The sequence below is a fragment of the Mytilus trossulus genome, chromosome 8, assembly GCF_036588685.1.
Source record: "Mytilus trossulus isolate FHL-02 chromosome 8, PNRI_Mtr1.1.1.hap1, whole genome shotgun sequence".
NCBI classification, from domain to species: domain Eukaryota; kingdom Metazoa; phylum Mollusca; class Bivalvia; order Mytilida; family Mytilidae; genus Mytilus; species Mytilus trossulus.
Genome location: NC_086380.1, coordinates 45,735,394 through 45,755,466, shown reverse-complemented (window position 1 = coordinate 45,755,466; position 20,073 = coordinate 45,735,394). Strand labels below are relative to the sequence as shown.

The 20,073-nt window shown below is 30.3% G+C and overlaps 1 protein-coding gene across 6 annotated transcripts in view; it reads right to left on the bottom strand.

Annotated features, from left to right (window-relative positions):
* The window catches only part of LOC134681023 (calcium-transporting ATPase sarcoplasmic/endoplasmic reticulum type-like), a 62,402-nt gene that overhangs the window by 31,556 nt on the left and 10,773 nt on the right, over positions 1 to 20,073 (bottom strand). For 5 of the 6 annotated variants that reach the window (XR_010100554.1, XM_063540389.1, XM_063540388.1 and 2 more), the window contains exons 5-8: positions 18,346 to 18,484; positions 16,949 to 17,029; positions 15,357 to 15,442; positions 14,869 to 14,935 (exon numbers count right to left, since the gene is read on the bottom strand). Coding sequence is in view for 5 of the 6 variants with exons in the window: in XM_063540389.1 (XP_063396459.1) it covers positions 14,869 to 14,935; positions 15,357 to 15,442; positions 16,949 to 17,029; positions 18,346 to 18,484 (373 nt within the window). In the remaining variant the exon portion in view is untranslated. Of the gene's footprint in view, positions 1 to 14,868; positions 14,936 to 15,356; positions 15,443 to 16,948; positions 17,030 to 18,081; positions 18,269 to 18,345; positions 18,485 to 20,073 lie in introns of those variants that run through there. The other variant, XM_063540393.1, reaches the window with a different exon arrangement.

The window sequence follows — 20,073 nt, the reverse complement described above, 5'->3', positions numbered from 1 at the left end:
CAGACCATGAAATTAATTTTCTTAGTATCAAAGACTTCCAAAGCTGAAAAAAATTACATGTAAATGTCTAAATAATCAGTGATGTAATTTCCCATCTAAACACCACAGGTATCTCCTGCTAAATGCCTTACTGATTACTTAAGTTTAAATTGCTAATTGTCTATAATCAACTTTGACATTTTTACCACACATTAACTAGGGGATGTTCTGGTATAGATTATCTTGATAAAATAATAACACAAGTTTTCCAACTTAATTTCTACATCTCCTGTTGTTAACAAGCCTTTGTTGATGTCTGTATATTTTAACAGCTGAAACAGTATAATCTGTTAAATACAGAGCCCCAACTGATTGCCAAAGTATTTTAATGTCACCTAAATCTTTAAACCTTTTTATGAAAACAAATACAATGTAGTAGTTTCCTCCTATACTGACTAATTAAAAATCAAAATAAAATATTTTAAAGTTACTGATGATAACATTCTAGCTGAAAACTTCAAAATTGAGAAAAATCCCAATTTTATGGAGATAAGTCCATCAAAAACTAATAAACTTGATTACATTTTTATAATGATTTTTTTTAAAGACAGATTCAGCACTTTTCTAAAATCAATCTTAATACAGGTATTCTCATTGCTTAATTCCCAATAAAAAATCAATCATATCTCAGTAATAATCTGTACAGAAAAGATATACCTTACAGGTGATTACAGGTGGGAATCATTGAATCTCACCTATAACCAGATTAGACCTATCAAGTAATGGTTTATAACTGTTTACAACCAATCAGGGATGTTTGCCATAGGTTATGATCTCTAATAAACAAGACCAAGATCAAACTTCAACAGTCTCATAGATTTTTTTTCTGCCAATTTATGCCAATTACAGTTTAATTCCAGGATTGTCACTAGAATTGTATAAATATAAGGTGATGGGGTTTTGATTGAAAAACACACATACAACTGATGAGAAGGTACATGATTCAACCTAGCATGAAAACAATGATGATATTTGCAATCTTGAGACAAACATTCATATTAAATTTCTCTACTTTTTTGGTGGGCTGTTGAAATAAAATAGTACCATATACTCCTAATATATATACATGTTTATCGCACTGCAGGTAAATTATCACATTGTGATTGGTTTAATGCCGTCACGTGGTGACCCCCTATGAGCCCGTAGGGGGTTAGTAAGTTTCATAGGGGGTTCGTGACGCGGTAATGGTGACGTCATCTATTAATATTGTTGTGTTTCGTTGTTTATTTTACAACAAAACGCAGCAGAAAAAGTCTGGAGTGGGATAAATTCGTTATACGGTTAACTACTGACCCCCTACAGATCCATAGAGGGTTAGTAAAATCCATAGGGGACTCGGCCTCCGGCCTCACCCCCTATGGGTTTTACTAACCCTCTATGGATCCGTAGGGGGTCAGTAGCGAACCATATAACTTATAATATTGTGACAACAAATGGCAAAACAGATATGTATTTTAAATCAGCACAATTTCTTTTTAATTCCTTCTAAAAAATTCAAGAAATTCCTACTGTCTAACAGGCCCATACATCTTAGACCAGTGGTCTAATATTCTGATATGACACGATCAACAAGCAATCTTTTTACTTCTCATCTGTAATCCCTTACTGATGCAGAGATTCAAATCAATTATACATCATCAACACTGAGATGACCTTGATTTCTCCATTACTGTATAGGTAATGTACAATAAATGAGCAATAGTTGCTATGTTCCATTTCAAATACAACTGTTGTGGAGGCACACTTTCATCTGTATTATCTTAATTTAACAAGTTTATCAATCCCATTCTATCAGGTTTTTTTTGTTTCTGCACTCCAAGAAATTTTTCTGTAAGCATAGTTTTCTTTAACCTTGGAGAAGAATTTATTATTAAAGCGGTTCTAAGATTAGAAGCTTTACATCTCGAAAGTGTATGAGACCCCTTGATATAAAAAAAGCTTTCAAATGATCTGAATGTAGATACTACAAACAAAGTTAGATGATATTTCTAAAATAAGCTATTGAATCTGGACAGTTTATCAAAACAATTATGTGAAAGAAAAAAAATGAGTACCCAATAAACCACAAGAATCAGCTACGTCACACCTAAATATGGAGAAATGATGTACACAGATATATAATACATCTGTCGAAGAAAAACCAACAGTTTCTGACACAACAAATTAGAATAGGATATATAAAACATATGTTTTCCTAGCCAGAGGTGGCAATGTTGTGAGAGAAAGATGCCCAATGCATGCTGCAAGGTTTGCTAATTAAATCAACATGATTATATAAACTAAAATAATCTTTTCTGGAATGTTATCCTTAGGTAACCTCTACCTATTTCACAGCTTATTACCTTTCTGCAAAAAGAAGAATTCAATGCCATCACAATTTGGGGTATTCAACAGGGGAAAATTACTATGTGCTTGAATTCTAGAAGTCTAATTGGCAATTTAACTCCTATCATTGAGAACTGTTGGCAGTTTTTCATAACAATCTGTTATATAGGGATCTGAATAGCAAGGCTGACGTATCAAATATGTGCTAAATCAAGGACACACGCATGTCAATGACCTTCTGGCTTCAGTTTCTCCAAACTGACTTTATTGCCATAGAGGGCAAACAACTGACACTATAAGATCATGAAAAAAATCACAAAATAAAATTATAATTTCCTAACAGAATAGCAGAATTTGAATAACAATTACCAGAGCTTGATATTTTATTTAAACTATCAATAAAATAAATATGAAGTGTGTTTAAAGTGTTCCATGCTCAATTTTATTAAATAAATGATTTGTCACAACATATTTTCCCAAACTTTCCATAAGGCATGTTTATATCCCATAGGAAAAACACACTTTTTACATTAATCTATTATACATTTGGTCATCAGCTTTCCATTCATATTTTCAGTTTTTAGTGATGTCAATTTGAACATTAAAAAGGATTAGCAAAGAATTTGAGTGGTCAGAATGAGAGAATCGTACATAACCATCATTTTAACTTTGAAAACATAGAGATAGGCAAACTGATTCTCTTTTGAAATACAGAATCAATGCAGCAATAACACAATTTGTAATACCTATTTAGAGACTTCAAGCACCTCTGGTAAGTTCAGTTGCTTTAAAATTTTATCATCCATAAATATGGATCAGACACCAAGTTATGTTGTACTACTTAATCCTCTGATTCTGTTTTCTCTGTAAACTTAACAGCTTTGTAATTACTGGAAGTAATGCTTCACAAATCTTTTAATCACAATTTAATAGGAACAGTAGCTACTAATTGCAGCTACGAAAAGCAACTATTTGTTTGCCTATGTGTGGAGTAATTGGAAGGATTACTGTAATAAAACATGGCTTTGAAAAAAAGTTACAATATCAAAATAAATCCTTCTTTACTTCATATTTCTCTGTTTGATACACACAAAGAAGTAAGGCAAAATTTGAAGGCATGGTATACTTGTTTAATTATATTTAAGAAATAATTCATGGGATCTTGAATATATCGTTATTTTACCACGGGTTGGCCCTTTCTGACAAATATTTTACCCTGAGCGATAGCGGGGGTAAAATATCGGCATAAAGGGACAACCCGTGGTAAAATCTAGATATATTCAAGCCCCCATGAATTATTTCGATTCTAATAGGACAAATACGGCAATTTTATTGGATCGAAGCGCTCTAGGTGGAGGCCATTATTTGCCGTTCCCATAAATTAACGCACTTTTAGATTGGCGTAAAAGAACAGAGCAAACAGAATAAGTGACATGCTCAAACTATTCACAAATCATATTTAGATAGATTTGGATGAATTCTAATGATAACTCACTTATATGTGATCATATGTCGTCTATGTATATAAAACAATGGGCTTATACCACATTTTAGCATCGTTTGTTTACGTTTACTTGTTGTGATGATTTTTGGTATCAAAAGCGTGTATTTTCCCGTAAAATGCTTAAATGATCTTAAATCATAACGTCATCATTCTATGACGTCGGGTACTTCATTCATAAAAAAAATATGACGTGGGAGTACGATCGGAACAGCCAATGCAATATATTCATATTTTACCACGGGTGTGTACTCAAAGCGTTTGAAGGACGTCATGTTAGAATTATTTATAGTGGATTGGGAAACAAGTTATTGCAACTTATGTTTATCCCTTTCCACTTTGTAGGTTTTCTATAACATACAAATATATCATTTCAGCAAATAAAGATTCACAGAAATTGAAAATTTGCAAGAAACCTTTAACAATAAAAAAAAAAAAAAGTTGTCATATGCATATTGAAGACTTTTGATGGCCTTCTGATGTTGTCTGCACTTTGATAGGTTGTTGTCTCTTTGACATATTCCCCATTTCCATTCTCAATTCTAATTCTAAACACAGATAGGAAGATCAAGCATTTTATCTACAGTTTGAACATATGTCAATTTGAACAATTTATGTTGTTGTCCTATGAATATCTATTTTTAATTTTTGTCACTTCTTTTTGGTTATCATGATCATGTTCTTTGTTCTTTTCAGACAGAAACATGTATAATTGAGAATGGAAATGGGGAATGTGTCAAAGTGTCAACAACCTGACCATAAGGCAGACAGCAACCAAAGGCCACCAAAGGGTCTTCAATGCAGCGAGAAACTCCTGCACCCCTGGAGGTGTCTTTCAGTTTAAAATTTTGATATATGTAAAATGCTTTTAGAATAGCAGTTTTTAGTTAATGTGTAATCTAGAAATATGGAATAGAGCATTGTTGTATATAGCATGACAGGAAATGCATAGGCATGAACTGAGGTTAAAGGAAGGTCATTTCCTCATCATTATTTATGAAGACCATGCAATAATTCCTAACATTCTGAAAGGAATAATTTGGGTTATAAAATATTATTATAGAAAAAAGATATTTGGCTTATAGATAAGATGTCCAGATAATTGGTAATTAACTGACTATAACACCTGTCAGTCACAAGGTTGTATGGTCATAACTGCTGATACAAACAGTCTCCTTCACCTCCTAAACCAAGAATAGTACTTTGTAAATCATTGAAGTAATACATAGTGTTTTAATCCCCATTATAACCAAAATATATTAGGGTGAAGGTAAAAAAATGATTTTATAGTTAACAGATTATTTGGTTTCTTTGATAAAACAAATTTTGATATATATGTATATCTAAATCTACCAATAAAACAGAAGTTCTGATTCTTGAAATATATAAAAAATCTTTTTAATCTTATTTTCTAAATTTAAACATATTTATTACATTAAACATTAAGATAATAATTAGCTGATAAATCAGACAGCAACTGCATCATTTCTGTTAGGTTCATAGAGAGTTTACACATGCAATTTTGTAAACAAATATGTCCTAAATATTATCAGAATAAAAGCGATGTATCTGATAACTTTTGAAATGATAGTTCTTTGGAAGACAATTACTTAAAAGAAATAATGTATCTTAGTCATGTTTTTCTTATTGAAATCTTAGCAAGATAAAAGGACAAATTAAATTAAGTCATAAATGATAGCCTTTCAGCTGGATATTTTAACAATTCTCATAATGAATGAGTTTATTCAAATGCCATCCAAACCACCAATGTTACACTAGTTGATAAAATTATTATTTTCTACTATTCTCTCACACCCCTAGATGACAATTTGTTTCAATTTAAATAATGAACCTTTTCAAAACATTTAAAATTTCAATTTCAGTAGTTTTCATAACACATCTATAAAACTTAATATTGGTAAAATGCATCTAAAACTTTATTGACTATTCTTGTTGCAACAGGTACAAAGGAAAGAAAATTCCTCTTTCCTGAGCCAAGTGATTAAAAATGTCTAATCAGAGTAAATGATCTTGGCACTTATAAACACATAATGTGATAGGAATACTTCATCATGATAATGTATATGTAACTTCATTACAGCTGCATAATCAACAACTATTTTTCAAAATATATCGTCATCATAATAATGCATTTGATTTTAAGTAAGATATGTAATAAATTTGGTTTGCCAAATGTGATTTTAACCTGTTCTATGAAAAAAGATATCAAAGATCTATGTGTTGCTTTACCTAATAAACAGGGTTATTTATTAACATTGCATTTAGAAACGGTTACTGTAGAGAAACTTAAACAGCTTCCAATCGCAATCACTTATCTTTCAAGCCAAAATTTACCCAACAGAAGGTTCTCTTTTTCATAATTTGTACCCTCTATAGAAAAATCTGTATATTTTTTTTCACCAACTAATAATATGCAATTTAAACATTAATACCCATGACTGACTGAAGCATATTGTAATATGCAAGGATTCTCCAGTATTATCTAGTCACCTTATAAAAACCAGCACATGCAGTTAGTACATATTGATATGAATAGCAGGTTCAGAGTCTATCTTTCTGGCATGATAACTATGCAACAATGTCTGAAATATGACATCTGAAACAATTTACCAGTTAATAGCTCATTGCACTTTCTTATTCATACTCAAAGTTAAATACACATCAAAGTTATGCAGCATACTGCTATTTATAGATTGATAGATTTCTCTTGATTTCCAAATGAAAAGTGGCCTTTCTGACAAAAATATATTTAACCCTGCATACATCAATGGTTGCATCAGTTCACTGAAGTTTGATTGTTTTCCTGAATCAGCACTTTGTATACATGTTCCCCTTGCCAAATTCCTTTCTGTCAAAAGTTCTTTTAAATAAAGAAAAGAAGATCAGATCAAAGGTATATTTGTACTAAGATTAAGATTATACCCATTTCTTAAATCTTGATTAAGAAAAGATAGTCAATGGATTTCCAACAGAAAAATAATGATAAAAATATTTGGAAAAGAGGGGCGAAAGATTACAGAGGGAAATTCAAGCTCATAGATCAAATAAATCTGTCAGATACCATCTGTGAAACATGTCCAAATAGCCTTCTCTTGTATATACCCAAAAGTATAGGCCTGCCCAAAAATGGCTGGTTTTAAGCATAAGCTGGTTCTTCAACAATTACTACCAGATTATATTGACCACATGTTGCCCAGATGTCTGACTACAAATCTCACTGACAGTTGTATGATAAAGAAGATCAGTTTGCTGACATTTAAATTCTGATAAATCAAACATCTATTATAGGATGCTGTTGTTAACAAACTACTCAATATAACCTGCTATCATGTAAACATTTCTTTTTAGAAAAGTAAAGTGATCTTGAACTTTGATTTCTTTATTCATTATGTCTTATGAATTCCATTTTTTCACCTTTGGCCAATCATTAAAATACTTTTAATAAATGGTCTTCTCTATGAAATGCCAATGAGCAACACAAAATAACATTACACAAGTATTTTGAACTAACAATTAAATATATGAAAACATATTTTAGAAGCCCTCTTGGAATACTTTATTTTCAAATAAAAGAACTAACATAAACATAAAATGATGTGACTAATTTCACAGGAAAATGTGGTATAATTGCCAATGGGACAACTCTCCACAAGAGACCAAACCAAATAACACAGAAATAAACAATAAAAGGTGACCTTATGGTCTTCACTAATAAAAGTCCATAATGCACAGTCAGCTACAAAGGGCCCATAAATGATAAATGTCAAACAATTCAAATGAGAAAACTAACCACTAACCGTTGTACAAAATAACGAATGAAAAACAAATATGCTACATAGCAACAAATAACAAACACTGAGTAAGCTGCTCCTGACATGGGACAGGCACTTACAGAGTATGGTGAGTTACCCTAACATGGGACAGTGGTGTAACAGTACATCTCAAGAACAAAATCATTGTAATATGTTAAATATAACAGGAAATTTGAAAAAAAAGCTGCAACTATTGAAAAGTTAACAGAGACCAATGGATATAAATTATTCATTGAGATGTACATGTACGTGTATATACATAGATATAGACATCTGTGACATCCCTCCCACTCCTATTACACACCAAATATTATTTTTTACAAGATATGTCTGTTCATATTCTATACAATTTTTTTATTATAACATTTATCAATAGTTTGTATTCAAGTAACATTATGCTGGTGATCCAGATTTTAATTGTTTTAATGAATGTAAATGCATGAATTAAGGTTCAAATGTATGACAAAATTTAATAACTTATACATTGCAGTTTCCAGATCCAGTTGAATTTAATATCTAAGTTCAGTGTGCTGCTATCTATGACCTTTCGAAGTGATTTACAATTGGTATTTTAGAAATATATAAATAATAGCCTTTACAAATCTACTGTAGACCATGAAAATTTTTATTGACCATTGACCATATATACATTAAAGATGTGAGACATGTTTAAAGCAAATTGAGAGCACTGATTTTTTTCATCAAACAAACAAAAAAATTAGATATATAAACTCCTCCTCATGATCATCATTCAATTAAAGGGACATGTCCATCTATCCAAAATGTTTAGTCCACGCCTGTAAACAGTTCCTATGTCCACATGCTTATTATTTTCTCACTTAAAGAATAAATCAATTAAATAGACAAAGTTCCAAGTAGAGAAAACAAATAAAAACTTGTAACGAGAAGAATCCTCATTAAACAGAGAAATCAGGAATAATTTTTGACATTTCATTTTTTTCATGCATAAATTTTTACAATTATCTAATATATTATCTATTATGTCAGTAACCCATCATAACAACAGCAAATTTCAGACGTACCCAAATTTTCACCTTGTTATTTTTGTAACAAATTGTGCCATAAACATTAGAAAAAGACATATTTCCTCCCTGCAGAGAAAAGATTACAATATTATTTTAATTAAATCTTCATCAAATTAGATAGATATTGCTCTCTTTCAGTAACATGTTATACTTTAGCTCTTCCTTCATTAAACCAAAACACTTGCCAATTTCATCACAACTGGTTCTAGGTAGTCAATGCCTCTACAGTGATGTGTTTTACACTTTCAACAGTTCTGTTGAGTACTATTCCACCTTTTACTAATTGCAAATCATTAACAGTATCTAAGTTTACCATCTCTCCACTGAAGCAAATCACCTTGATGTTCAACTCAAAACATAAATGTTTTTTTGTTAACTACTCTTGTTTTCATGTTTAGATTTTATTGCCACCATTATTCTGGGTTAGCAGAATGGTACTCATCTGAAGTAGAAGATGAATGTACGTGGACATTGCACAATGACATGTGCTTCTGCATTCTGCAATCTATAGAAGTATGCCAGCCAATTGTTAGTATACAAGAATGCCTAAGATAGAGTACTCCAAGTTTGTTATAGGTTTGTAGTATTTATTTCAGTCAAAGCTTACTCTAGATTCAAGGGGGAGGGGGACAATTTAAGACAAAGTTTGACAATTGGATATGGACACTTGTTTGGCACTGAAAAACCTTGCTATTAATATTTTTACATATTATTTTTCTTATTGCTGTCTCAAAAACACATTTTTACCCCATTTCTTTACAAGACTGGAATCTTCTCACCAGCTATCGGTTAAAATACAAATAGGGTATATATCATATTAAACAAATTTTCAACTCAATATAAAATGTCCTCCCTTCTTTCAAAATGTAAAATATAACCTGATTGTAGATTTTTAACTCATATAATAGAGATAGTGTAAATAACACTCATGCTTTTTCCTAAATTATAATTTGAGTTGATTGGGTGTCAAAAAGAATTAAATGACAAGAGTGCAAGACGGATAAACATACATGTATATGCTACCCTGGGATAAGATTTTCTTCCATCTCTGAAACACTGATGTTTGATTTTATGTCATTTCATGATACTCTGGGTTTTTAAATGTAAACTTTTTTTCTTTGAAAGTCTTTTATCACAATCAAATGTGTTTGAATCCCTGAACAAGTCTTGCTATTAAATGCCTGAATGTTTTGCCAACATAATTTGATTCCTAATCATATAAATAATGAAAAACATTCATGTTCGATTCAGACTTCTTATGTGTAAACTCTCTCAAGTCTGACATATCTCTGTAGAGTTGTAAACATGGTTAAGACTGTTGTCTCTTCAATTCTTGGCTCCAAAACATTTTGACAAGGCTCCATTCAATTTTGCTGACTGCTGCCTGAAACTTTATGGCACTTATTTTCTAAAGATGTTTGTTCTACATTGGAAATCTAATTTATTTCTAAGTCACAATTGTCCTAGTCTTATCATTGAATTTACATTTTCAATTCTATTTAAATAAAACAACCAATTCTACATTCCATTTTACTTAGAACTTAATGTTTAAAAAAATAAATAATGTAGTACCAACAGTTTTAGTTGTAATACAATGTAGCTTGACAAATTAAATTCAACAGTTTGTTCATTCCTACTGTTTTTGCTATTTAATCTCATTTCAAAAGTACAAATTAAAGTACTCTTTCCATCCAAAAGACATCCAACACTGCAACTGTCTCATAGCTTAAAATTAACAAATGAAATAACTAAATGTAATAAAAAATCTACTTTCTCTACATACAATGTGTGAAGATAGGAATTCTCACAAAATTGTAATCATTTATCATTTTATGTCTTTATAAATATCAAAATCATTGCCTTTAATATCAGTAAATTTAAAGCAATCATTTTCATTTCATGAATTTATATATCAGCTTGAAATTGGCAAGGACCACAATTACAATCCAATATTTTTAATCAGAAATTTTTCAAGCCTTTGGCAATCCAACATAAATCTAGATAATTTGTTATTTTCATTAATCTGCTAAAACCTGTAATAATAATAATGCTGTAGTGATTTTAATTTCTGCTTGAATCATAATTTCTACCCCTAATTTTACTAAAATAACAAACCTAAAACAGTACAAAGTAGTTAAAAGGCATACACAAGATGAACAGTTTTACTGCAAAAAATATGTGGTATTGGCTATGCTCATTATTGAATGTCATACTATGACATAAAGTATTAATATTTAAACAAAACACTATGTCTGTTCATTTACCATTTTATGTTTTGACAAGCTATTACTTGGATAAAAAAAATCCTTAAAATAGTCTTTCCCCCATCCACATAAATATTAATAAATATTGTTTATGTAAAGATAAGACTGGGTACTTTATTAACTAATCCATCACTGATCTTAATTTAATTCATCATATTTCTTTTGATGTATGTGGATTTATATTATAAGACTGATATTCACAATAAGAAATCATGCAAGATTAATAAAAACACCTATGAAATCTCTTAATTCACTAGCAATACTTAGGATGAGACAGTGAGGTCTTCAAAGAGCAAGGATTTGATTACAAAAATCAAAACACATGAACAACTCTGTAGAGCTTTGTTAACATTCTCAGAACTAAAATAAAGCAAGAAATATTCTGTGAGATTCCATAGTTACCTACAATCAATATGAATTACTTTTCAAGACACATACTACATATCTATGTTTATTGATTTCTTTCAAGGTCAAACAATATTGCAACTTAATTGATGATGATTTAATATCTGACAACAGAAAATCTGGTAGAATGCATCAAATTTTCTTCAAATGCTTGTTTTGATTTTCACATTCTATTTCTGACAAAATTTTAGAACATCCAGTTTTGATCTGTGCAGGGCAAGTGAATTTGATCATTTCAACGTACAATGTTAGGAGTGGGCAAAACTTCTAGAAAGTAAGAACTACAACAGTGGAAGGAGGCAAAACATCAAAACATTTGAGAAACTGCCCTAATTGCGCATGTCATTTCTTTTCCTTCATTTTAATAATTGAATAATCTAATATTTAAATTCATATGAATTCAATATTTGTAGAAAAATCTAGTAAAATTGAGGTAGTAAGAAGTTGGTCGTTCATGGTGGCAATGAAAGAATCAACCGGAAGTGGACCATCATTAAGTGTTGTTAGAAAATACCATGACCTTTCATTTAGAAATCTGTGACATCTGTTCATGTGAAAGATGATCTATCTGTACCAGACTTGATTATTTTACTGTTTACATCTACCCAGACAATGTTATGATTTGGAAGATTAAACAACACATCTTGAAACACAGGACTATTTTTCTAGACAGAGCTTTAACATCAACATGGTTTAGCAAGTTCAAATTATAGAGATGAAAAAGCTAGGACATTTTGAATAGGTTCTTGATAATTTTTTTGATTCTGCAGTAAGATCTGCTGACTTTAAATGTTTTTCCATAGATCCTACTAAGGCCCATATCCATTCACTAAGCATATACATAGAAAAAATAGAGAAATTAAAGCAATGATTGCTACAGATGATTTGCTTGGCTTCTTCACCTAACAATCTATCATCATTGTGAAGAATGTATCTGTTACCTGACTGATCCAAGTCTGTCAACACAAGCAACCAGTTTTTACATCATCAGAAAACTTAATGAGATCTCCTGTAATCTAATGCAAGTCAGCATAATTCTTAAATACATTTGAAACCTTCAAGGTATTACAGGCTGTTAGCTGAGGTACTATGTATAAGCATTTCAATTATTCAAGAAAAAACAACAGAATCTTATTTAACAAAACAACATAATCTGCCAAAATAAACTTGCTATTACTTTTTTTGGAAACATATCCATTCAATCTGGGGGGTCAGTTAACAATGCTTATTTATATAAGATGATGTCTGTTATATTTGTTTTCAGTTATGGTTTTGTTCAGAAACAAGCAAGTTTTTTTTTGTTCATTCTTTTCTCCAAGTTTGTCATTGTACAATCCTATAAACATAACCATGGGTTCATTACAATATGAGTCATAGTGTGGTTCAGGTCCACATCTATCAATTTATTTTTAATTTGCACCTGCTTTCTTTTTTCACATTTCAAGACCCAACAATAATGATTTAGAAAAATATTGTATTCTTCAAATTTTTCAGCTTTCTGGACATCAGACCAGGAGTGTGCTTAAGGAGAGTTATTTCAGTAAACATTTCTTATGGGACTTTAAAATATGTTATGCATTATAAGAATCAATGTATCCTGAAAACATTACAACATTCCAGGAGATATAAAGAGGTATTTTGTTACGTAATAGAAGCATTGGCATTTTCTTACTTGCTTTGCAAATTAATCCAATGTAAATAATTTCTTGCTATAAAAATCTGTGAATAAATCTTGTTAAGCCTTCATTAAAGCCAAAAAACCATTTAAGATAGAAGCCCTTATGTCTTTCATTATCAATATGATGAGTTGTAATGAAATTAACATTTGAAACCAAAAAATCACCTCGACATAACAAAGAGGGAATGAATTTACTTTATATTGATTGTAAAATCTTCAAATATTGTTCCATACATTGAAATAAATGACACTTAACTTTAAGAGATATTCCCCAGAAACATTGAAGCAGGTCAATGGAATGAATAAAAGTTGGTGTTGTATTTTCAATAAGAAATTATTTATGGTCAACATGAAATATATGAACATTTTAAATTATGGTTGATCAAAGGTTAATAAAAAGAGACCCACAACCCATTAAACATTTTCTTAGGAACAGGCCAGTTCTTTTACAATTTTTTGGCTGTTCAAATAAATATATTGAATTAAGGTAGAGTAGATATAATAAGATAAACAACCATTGACAGTCATTTTGCTTCAACTACCAACCAAAAGAATACAAAGCTATCTGCACTTTATGAACAAGCATGTTTTAATCTTCTTTTTTTGTTTACACTTATCAGCTACTTCAAAGGAAGCTAACATAAACATCAAATAAAACATGCAGAAGACATCTTCAATCTTTCAATAAATTTGCCTTGTAACCAAATGCACACAGGGAAGAAAGCTCCTTGTAATATTTAGACATCTTGATTACACCAGGGCACCTATGGCAATCATTTGTGTAACAATGACGCAAGTAGACCACCTGGTATATAATTGTAGCCATGTGTTTTACAAAAAATAACAATCAATTGTTCAATATTATCTAATCATTATCAGGGCATAAAAGAAAATATTTCTCTTTTTGTGGGTGCTTTTAAAAGTATAAAATATGATGTAACTATTTATTAATCTCTTAGAATTAATTTGAAACATGAGTTATTGGTAAAATTAAAGCCAGTTTTGAGTGCTTAAATTTAAGTAAAAAATCAATCAAATACCAGCTTAGATCATGGTATGTATCAATTAATCAAGGTGATACATAAATCCTCATCAATTAATTTACACCAAAAATAAAATCCTATCCTTTTATTTTCAACTGACACAAGTAATAAGTTCTTACTTTAAACTATTATCAATATGGCAGTGCTTACTTAAGTCTTACCAGACAACAGGAGTAGTTACATTATGGACCCTTAATCACACAAGCAATAACTACTTGCCAATAAAGCTCTTACTGACAATAGTGAATAACTAGTCTACAAACATATTAACCATTTTATAATCTCCAAGTCAAATGCTACAGCAATAAAGTGTGCACTATATTACAAAGTCCATTTAGGACTAGGATTTTGTAAGTTCTTCACATATGCAGAACATATTCCCTGGAGAGGTTACATACATGTAGAATACATATAATCCAGTTGTGAAATGAAACAATCAATCTGTCTGCTTTTAAAATATTGGTCCTTACTACTATTTCACACAACCTACAAGTTTGCAAGAATTAAACCAAAACTTATTCAATGTTTTCTGTGGATCTCTTTCAAATAACTTCCAGTACATACTATTAGTTCTTGTCCAATAGTTCAACAAATATGTGAAGAAATTATAATTAGATAAGACAGGTATAAATGAAGAAGCTTGTCACTAGATTTACAAAATGATCTTTTGAAAAGATCACTTGTGACAATGCTCAATTCTAAACATTCATTTGATATTGCACAAGACTACCTACCAATTTCTGTATTGAGTCCGGTACCAATTACAATTCCTCTGCATTTTCCTGCTGCAATATTTGTTCCCTGCAATGATTAAAACATTAGCAAATACAAATAAGGTGTCATCCAAATGTCTAGACAAATCTATTTTTCATCTAAATAAAATCATGAATATTTGACTAATTGAAGTAAAGGCTAACATTAATGCATAACACTCCATCAATAAAACAGATTTTTCTACAGAAATATAATCAAATCATGCCTTGAATGATATGTCTATTGAGTTAAACAATTTATTGCAATGTTGATTTCAAAGAAATCCATAAATGTTTGTGACCGAAGTCACACTTTTATTTTTCCAGTTGAATTTTTCTCATAACTTTCTTGTAAAAAATATTTGACCTGTCCATGCTAAGTAGTATATATATATTATATAGTTCACTCTTATTTATACTTTTAAGTAATTTTCTGTTTGAAGGAGACCTATTTGGACAATTAAACTTACAGAAAAGAGAATATTCTTCTTGTCTTGATTGACGGCTCTCGGATCTGGTATGGGATCTGTGTGCTTGATTACACTGACACTTTCTCCTGTGAATAAAGAACAGTGAATTAGTAAATGTTTTAAAACAAAAGCTCTTTTTACATTAATATTTTTTTTACTATATATATCATTTATGGAAAAGCAATACCATCTATATTGATATTTCATCATGCTGACCTATTTGAAGTTCATTTTTTTTTAAAGTTTCTATCTATAATATTTTTTAAAATTTGTAACGGTTCCCCGGAACCCAGTGTCTCACATACTTTTCTGTTGATTTCAGGCTCAACAAAAAATTGAGGAAAGAATTAATAAAAATATTCCTCTCAATACTATATTTTGATTGTAAGAACTTTCTGTTCAAGTTTGGTAAAAATCCAGGATAGTTATACGTTTATAAATCTAATAAACGTTGTAACAAGAATGTGAACAAGTACACAGATGCTTCTGTCCAAGTTTGGTAGAAATCCAGAATAGTTAAAGAAAGTTTTAAAATTGTAACCACAGAGTGAATATAATGTTTCCTGGTAGAAAACTAAGTCCATTTATAAGTAAAATACAGAACAACAGGATTTTTTTATTTACAACAATTCATTTCACCAAGTTCTTTCAAAGGAGAAGATTTTTGTAAAAGTTTTTGGATGACAGACTTTAACAGATGAGAAAAGCTCATTTGGCCCTTTACTTCACAATCAATTCTCAATCTATTATAAGCAAGAAAAATAGCATCATTAAATATTTACATGATACTTTAGCAAAAACTAAGATTTATCAGACTTGAGAACTTATATTTAAACACTTGTCTAAATTACATACAACAAAAAAATTGGGTAAAATATTTTTTAGAAGAGATTGTAATATTTTAATAGGCTTGCTGTTAGAAAATATCAAAATCACTTTAAAATCTCTTAAAAGAAAGTGTATTTCAATGATCTGACAACAAATTGATAAGTCTGTAATGATGCAATATAATCCAGAAGATTTCAATGATTATAAAGATTGTGGTAAAGTACAGAGCTGCATGAAAAAATAGTATTTTTAAAATGGATATACACGTGTAAAAACTTTACTCCATAAAAATCTAATGGGGATATTACCAGGACCAGAATAGAAAATTCTAGGACGGTCAGAAATCAGTCAACATAGAACTTTTTTACATCGTGTCTTTAGAATGTTTACTTTTTAAAGATTAAAAAAATAAATATAAAATGTAGTTTCAGAAAGGAAGCCTACTACCCATTTTAGTAATAATTTTAGTGCTACCTGTATGTGAAATATTTAAAAAGTAGTAATGTTCTTAAATATATTATGTTATTTTTAAGAACTGATTAGTCCTCAGTTATAATAATCCCCAAAGCCATTACTTGTACCATTAGGATCAGTATAGATATGGACTTCTCTACCCGTTCTTGAGGAGTCTTAGCTGTGAGAATGAGTGGTTCTATTCTAAGAGTAGTGGTATGTATTGTGCTAATTCTGATATCTTACCTGTGACAATGGACTAATCTATTATAAGAGTAGTGGAATGGATTGTGCTAATTCTGATATCTTACCTGTGAGAATGGACTGATCTATTCTAAGAGTAGTGGAATGAATTGTGCTAATTCTGATATCTGCAGGTACTTTATCTCCCACTGAAAAAGACAAGATAACTTTGATTCAAACATGAAAATAAATAGAAATTTTAAATATTATTTGAATTTTATCTTTCAATCATCTCTGTAATATACAGTCATAGCTTTATAATAAACTGTCTGTTCTAGAAAGATACTCAAATTTGAGACTATTGAGCCATTTCATTTTTACTGTTATACAATGCAGAATAAAACTTCCTGCAGACGTAGCATTCACAAATTGCATTGTACAAATTTTAAAATCATCGAACTCATCTAATAGAACTGGGTTTTATATTATATATATATGCAAATAAGTTTGAGGTTATTTGTTCAACTGTATGAAATATGGTGAGTTATTTTGAAAACCCAAGAACAAGTATATAACTGGCATAGATAAATTACATGTATTGTGATATTTTTTCGGCCCATTGCATTTTAAAAGACATTTTATTATGTTTTATTTCCATACATATATGATCCCTTTCTTCTGCTATGAATTAGGGGCTATCTAAATGTACATAGATTTGATATTAAAAAGATATTCATTCAGAATAGTTTTAAAAATTACCATTAATGATCACACCAAAATATATTCAAACTATGTTTTTGGATGTGATAACTAATAAGAACTTCAAGGATTTGACAACAAAACACATAATTATTTGTATGTCCATTATATCCTTGATTTACTCAGTGAATATGTAGAAATGTGAGCTTTGGCTCAATAATAACTTTATTGAAAGCACTTGATGCCCAATAATGATACACCTGCTTCCAAGTACTCTTTATAATAGGAAGTTGACTAGAAATTATTTTGAAATCACATAACACAGAAAAGGATGTTGACATGAAGCCATATAACACATTTAAGGTACTATGTAGCTGTCTAGAAAAATGTGACAATTGGTTTTTTATTAAAAATAATGGCAAGTATTTGTTTGTAATGTCAGTATTATGTAAACATGATTTTATATGCAATCCCATACTTATCCCTAAACACCTACACGAGACTTCTACTATATCTCCAGGGACTAAGTTACCAGCTCCCATACTTATCACTAAACACCTACCCGAGACTTCTACGATATCTCCAGGGACTAAGTTACCAGCTCCCATACTTATCACTAAACACCTACCCGAGACTTCTACGATATCTCCAGGGACTAAGTTACCAGCTCCCATACTTATCACTAAACACCTACCCGAGACTTCTACGATATCTCCAGGGACTAAGTTACCAGCTCCCATACTTATCACTAAACACCTACCCGAGACTTCTACAATATCTCCAGGGACTAAGTTACTAGCTCCCATACTTATCACTAAACACCTACCCGAGACTTCTACAATATCTCCAGGGACTAAGTTACTAGCTCTTATTCTTTGGATTCCTCTATGACTTTTTCTTACTACTTTAGCTATTTCTGGTTCATATTCTTTTAATGCTTCAATGGCACTTTCTGCATTTTTTTCCTGAAAATAGACAAAGAAACTATATTTTTCTTTTATGTGTTGTTTAATGGTACTCTTGGCTACTTTATTATTATCTTTATTTAAATATCTAACAACATAATACTGTAAGCAGAAATTTAAGACACTCCTGACGTCATTTGTTAATTTGCTCCTCAAAGAAAAATCTTTTTCTCACCATCATCTTACAAACATAATATTGTAGATATCATGGTGATCTCTGTCAATAAAATGTGAATATTTCGTAGACAAAAATAAACATGAGGATAGTTATTATTACATTGCGCTCACAATTGGTGCAGTATGCACATGTAAAATCACTAACTATTGTAGATGATCCCAGAAATAAATTTACCCAGTAACCTTATACATGTAACACATGTTAAGAAGACATATTTCTAAGCCTATATTTATGTAATGTTTATGTGGTTGCTATGGTTTAAGATATTCCTGTCAGGACCAAACACTTGATATCTAGAAAAACATTATAAGACATTGGGAAAATGCAATACTGTGGTTTCATTATTTTGTGAGCCACAAATTTAATGTTCAATGCAGGACACATTTTTTATAGGCTTCTATGCTGACTTTGGCAAAACAACAAAACCAAGTATCTAGAAAAAACCTTCCAACACATGAAATTTATAGTGTTGCTTACATTTTCTTTAACAGATTTTTTTAATTTTAAAGTAGGTACTTTCATTCATGTAACCATAAATATGATTATATAAAAATAATAACCTGACTTGATCAGGTACATCTTGACATGTGGCCTTAAACAGTATTACATTGTATGAGGCAATCACTGTGTAATGCCACAAGATCATTTATTTATAAAACATGTACAAACACATGCTAATCAAACTAATTAGTGTGTGATAGCATATAGAAATTCAGTTATCTGTCAAGAATATGCATGTACATGTACTATTTAGCAATGATTTCTCCACCCAGTATGCCATTAGTCCATTGAAATCAGTCATATTTAACATATATATATTTATCAGTATACTAATCTCCCTATTGAATTCTAAAGCATCCTTATCTATCAAGATTATCTAATTATGAGACATACAAGTATCTATACCCATACATGCATGTGTTTATACAACTTTGGCTTGTTCAACATTTATTCTGAGCAATACAACTCTACATTGAAAACACTTTGAACACAGCAAATTTGGTGGTTTTCAACTCATCTACATCAACAACTTTATCTTTTTATCATTAAACCTGTTTACAAAATGTATTCTGTATCAAACTGGATATGAAATATCTAATATAGAACTGGATATCAAAAACATAATTTACAACACAAATTACAGGTTTTACATGAAAAAGACATCTGAAGGTAGCAATTTTAAAATACCAGTTGTAGATCATAAAGCAAATAAAATAAGTTCTTTGAAGTCTTTAAATAATAAAGGTAAACTCTTAAACATCTATTGTTAACTCTTAAATTTAGATTTGAACAAAACCCATGTTACACTTGCAAACATTTTGTGGCTGTTCAATATATATCAGTGCAAATTAAATCATGTGAACAATATTAATTTCCATTTCATTTGAATTAATTTCTGCCATATAAGTTC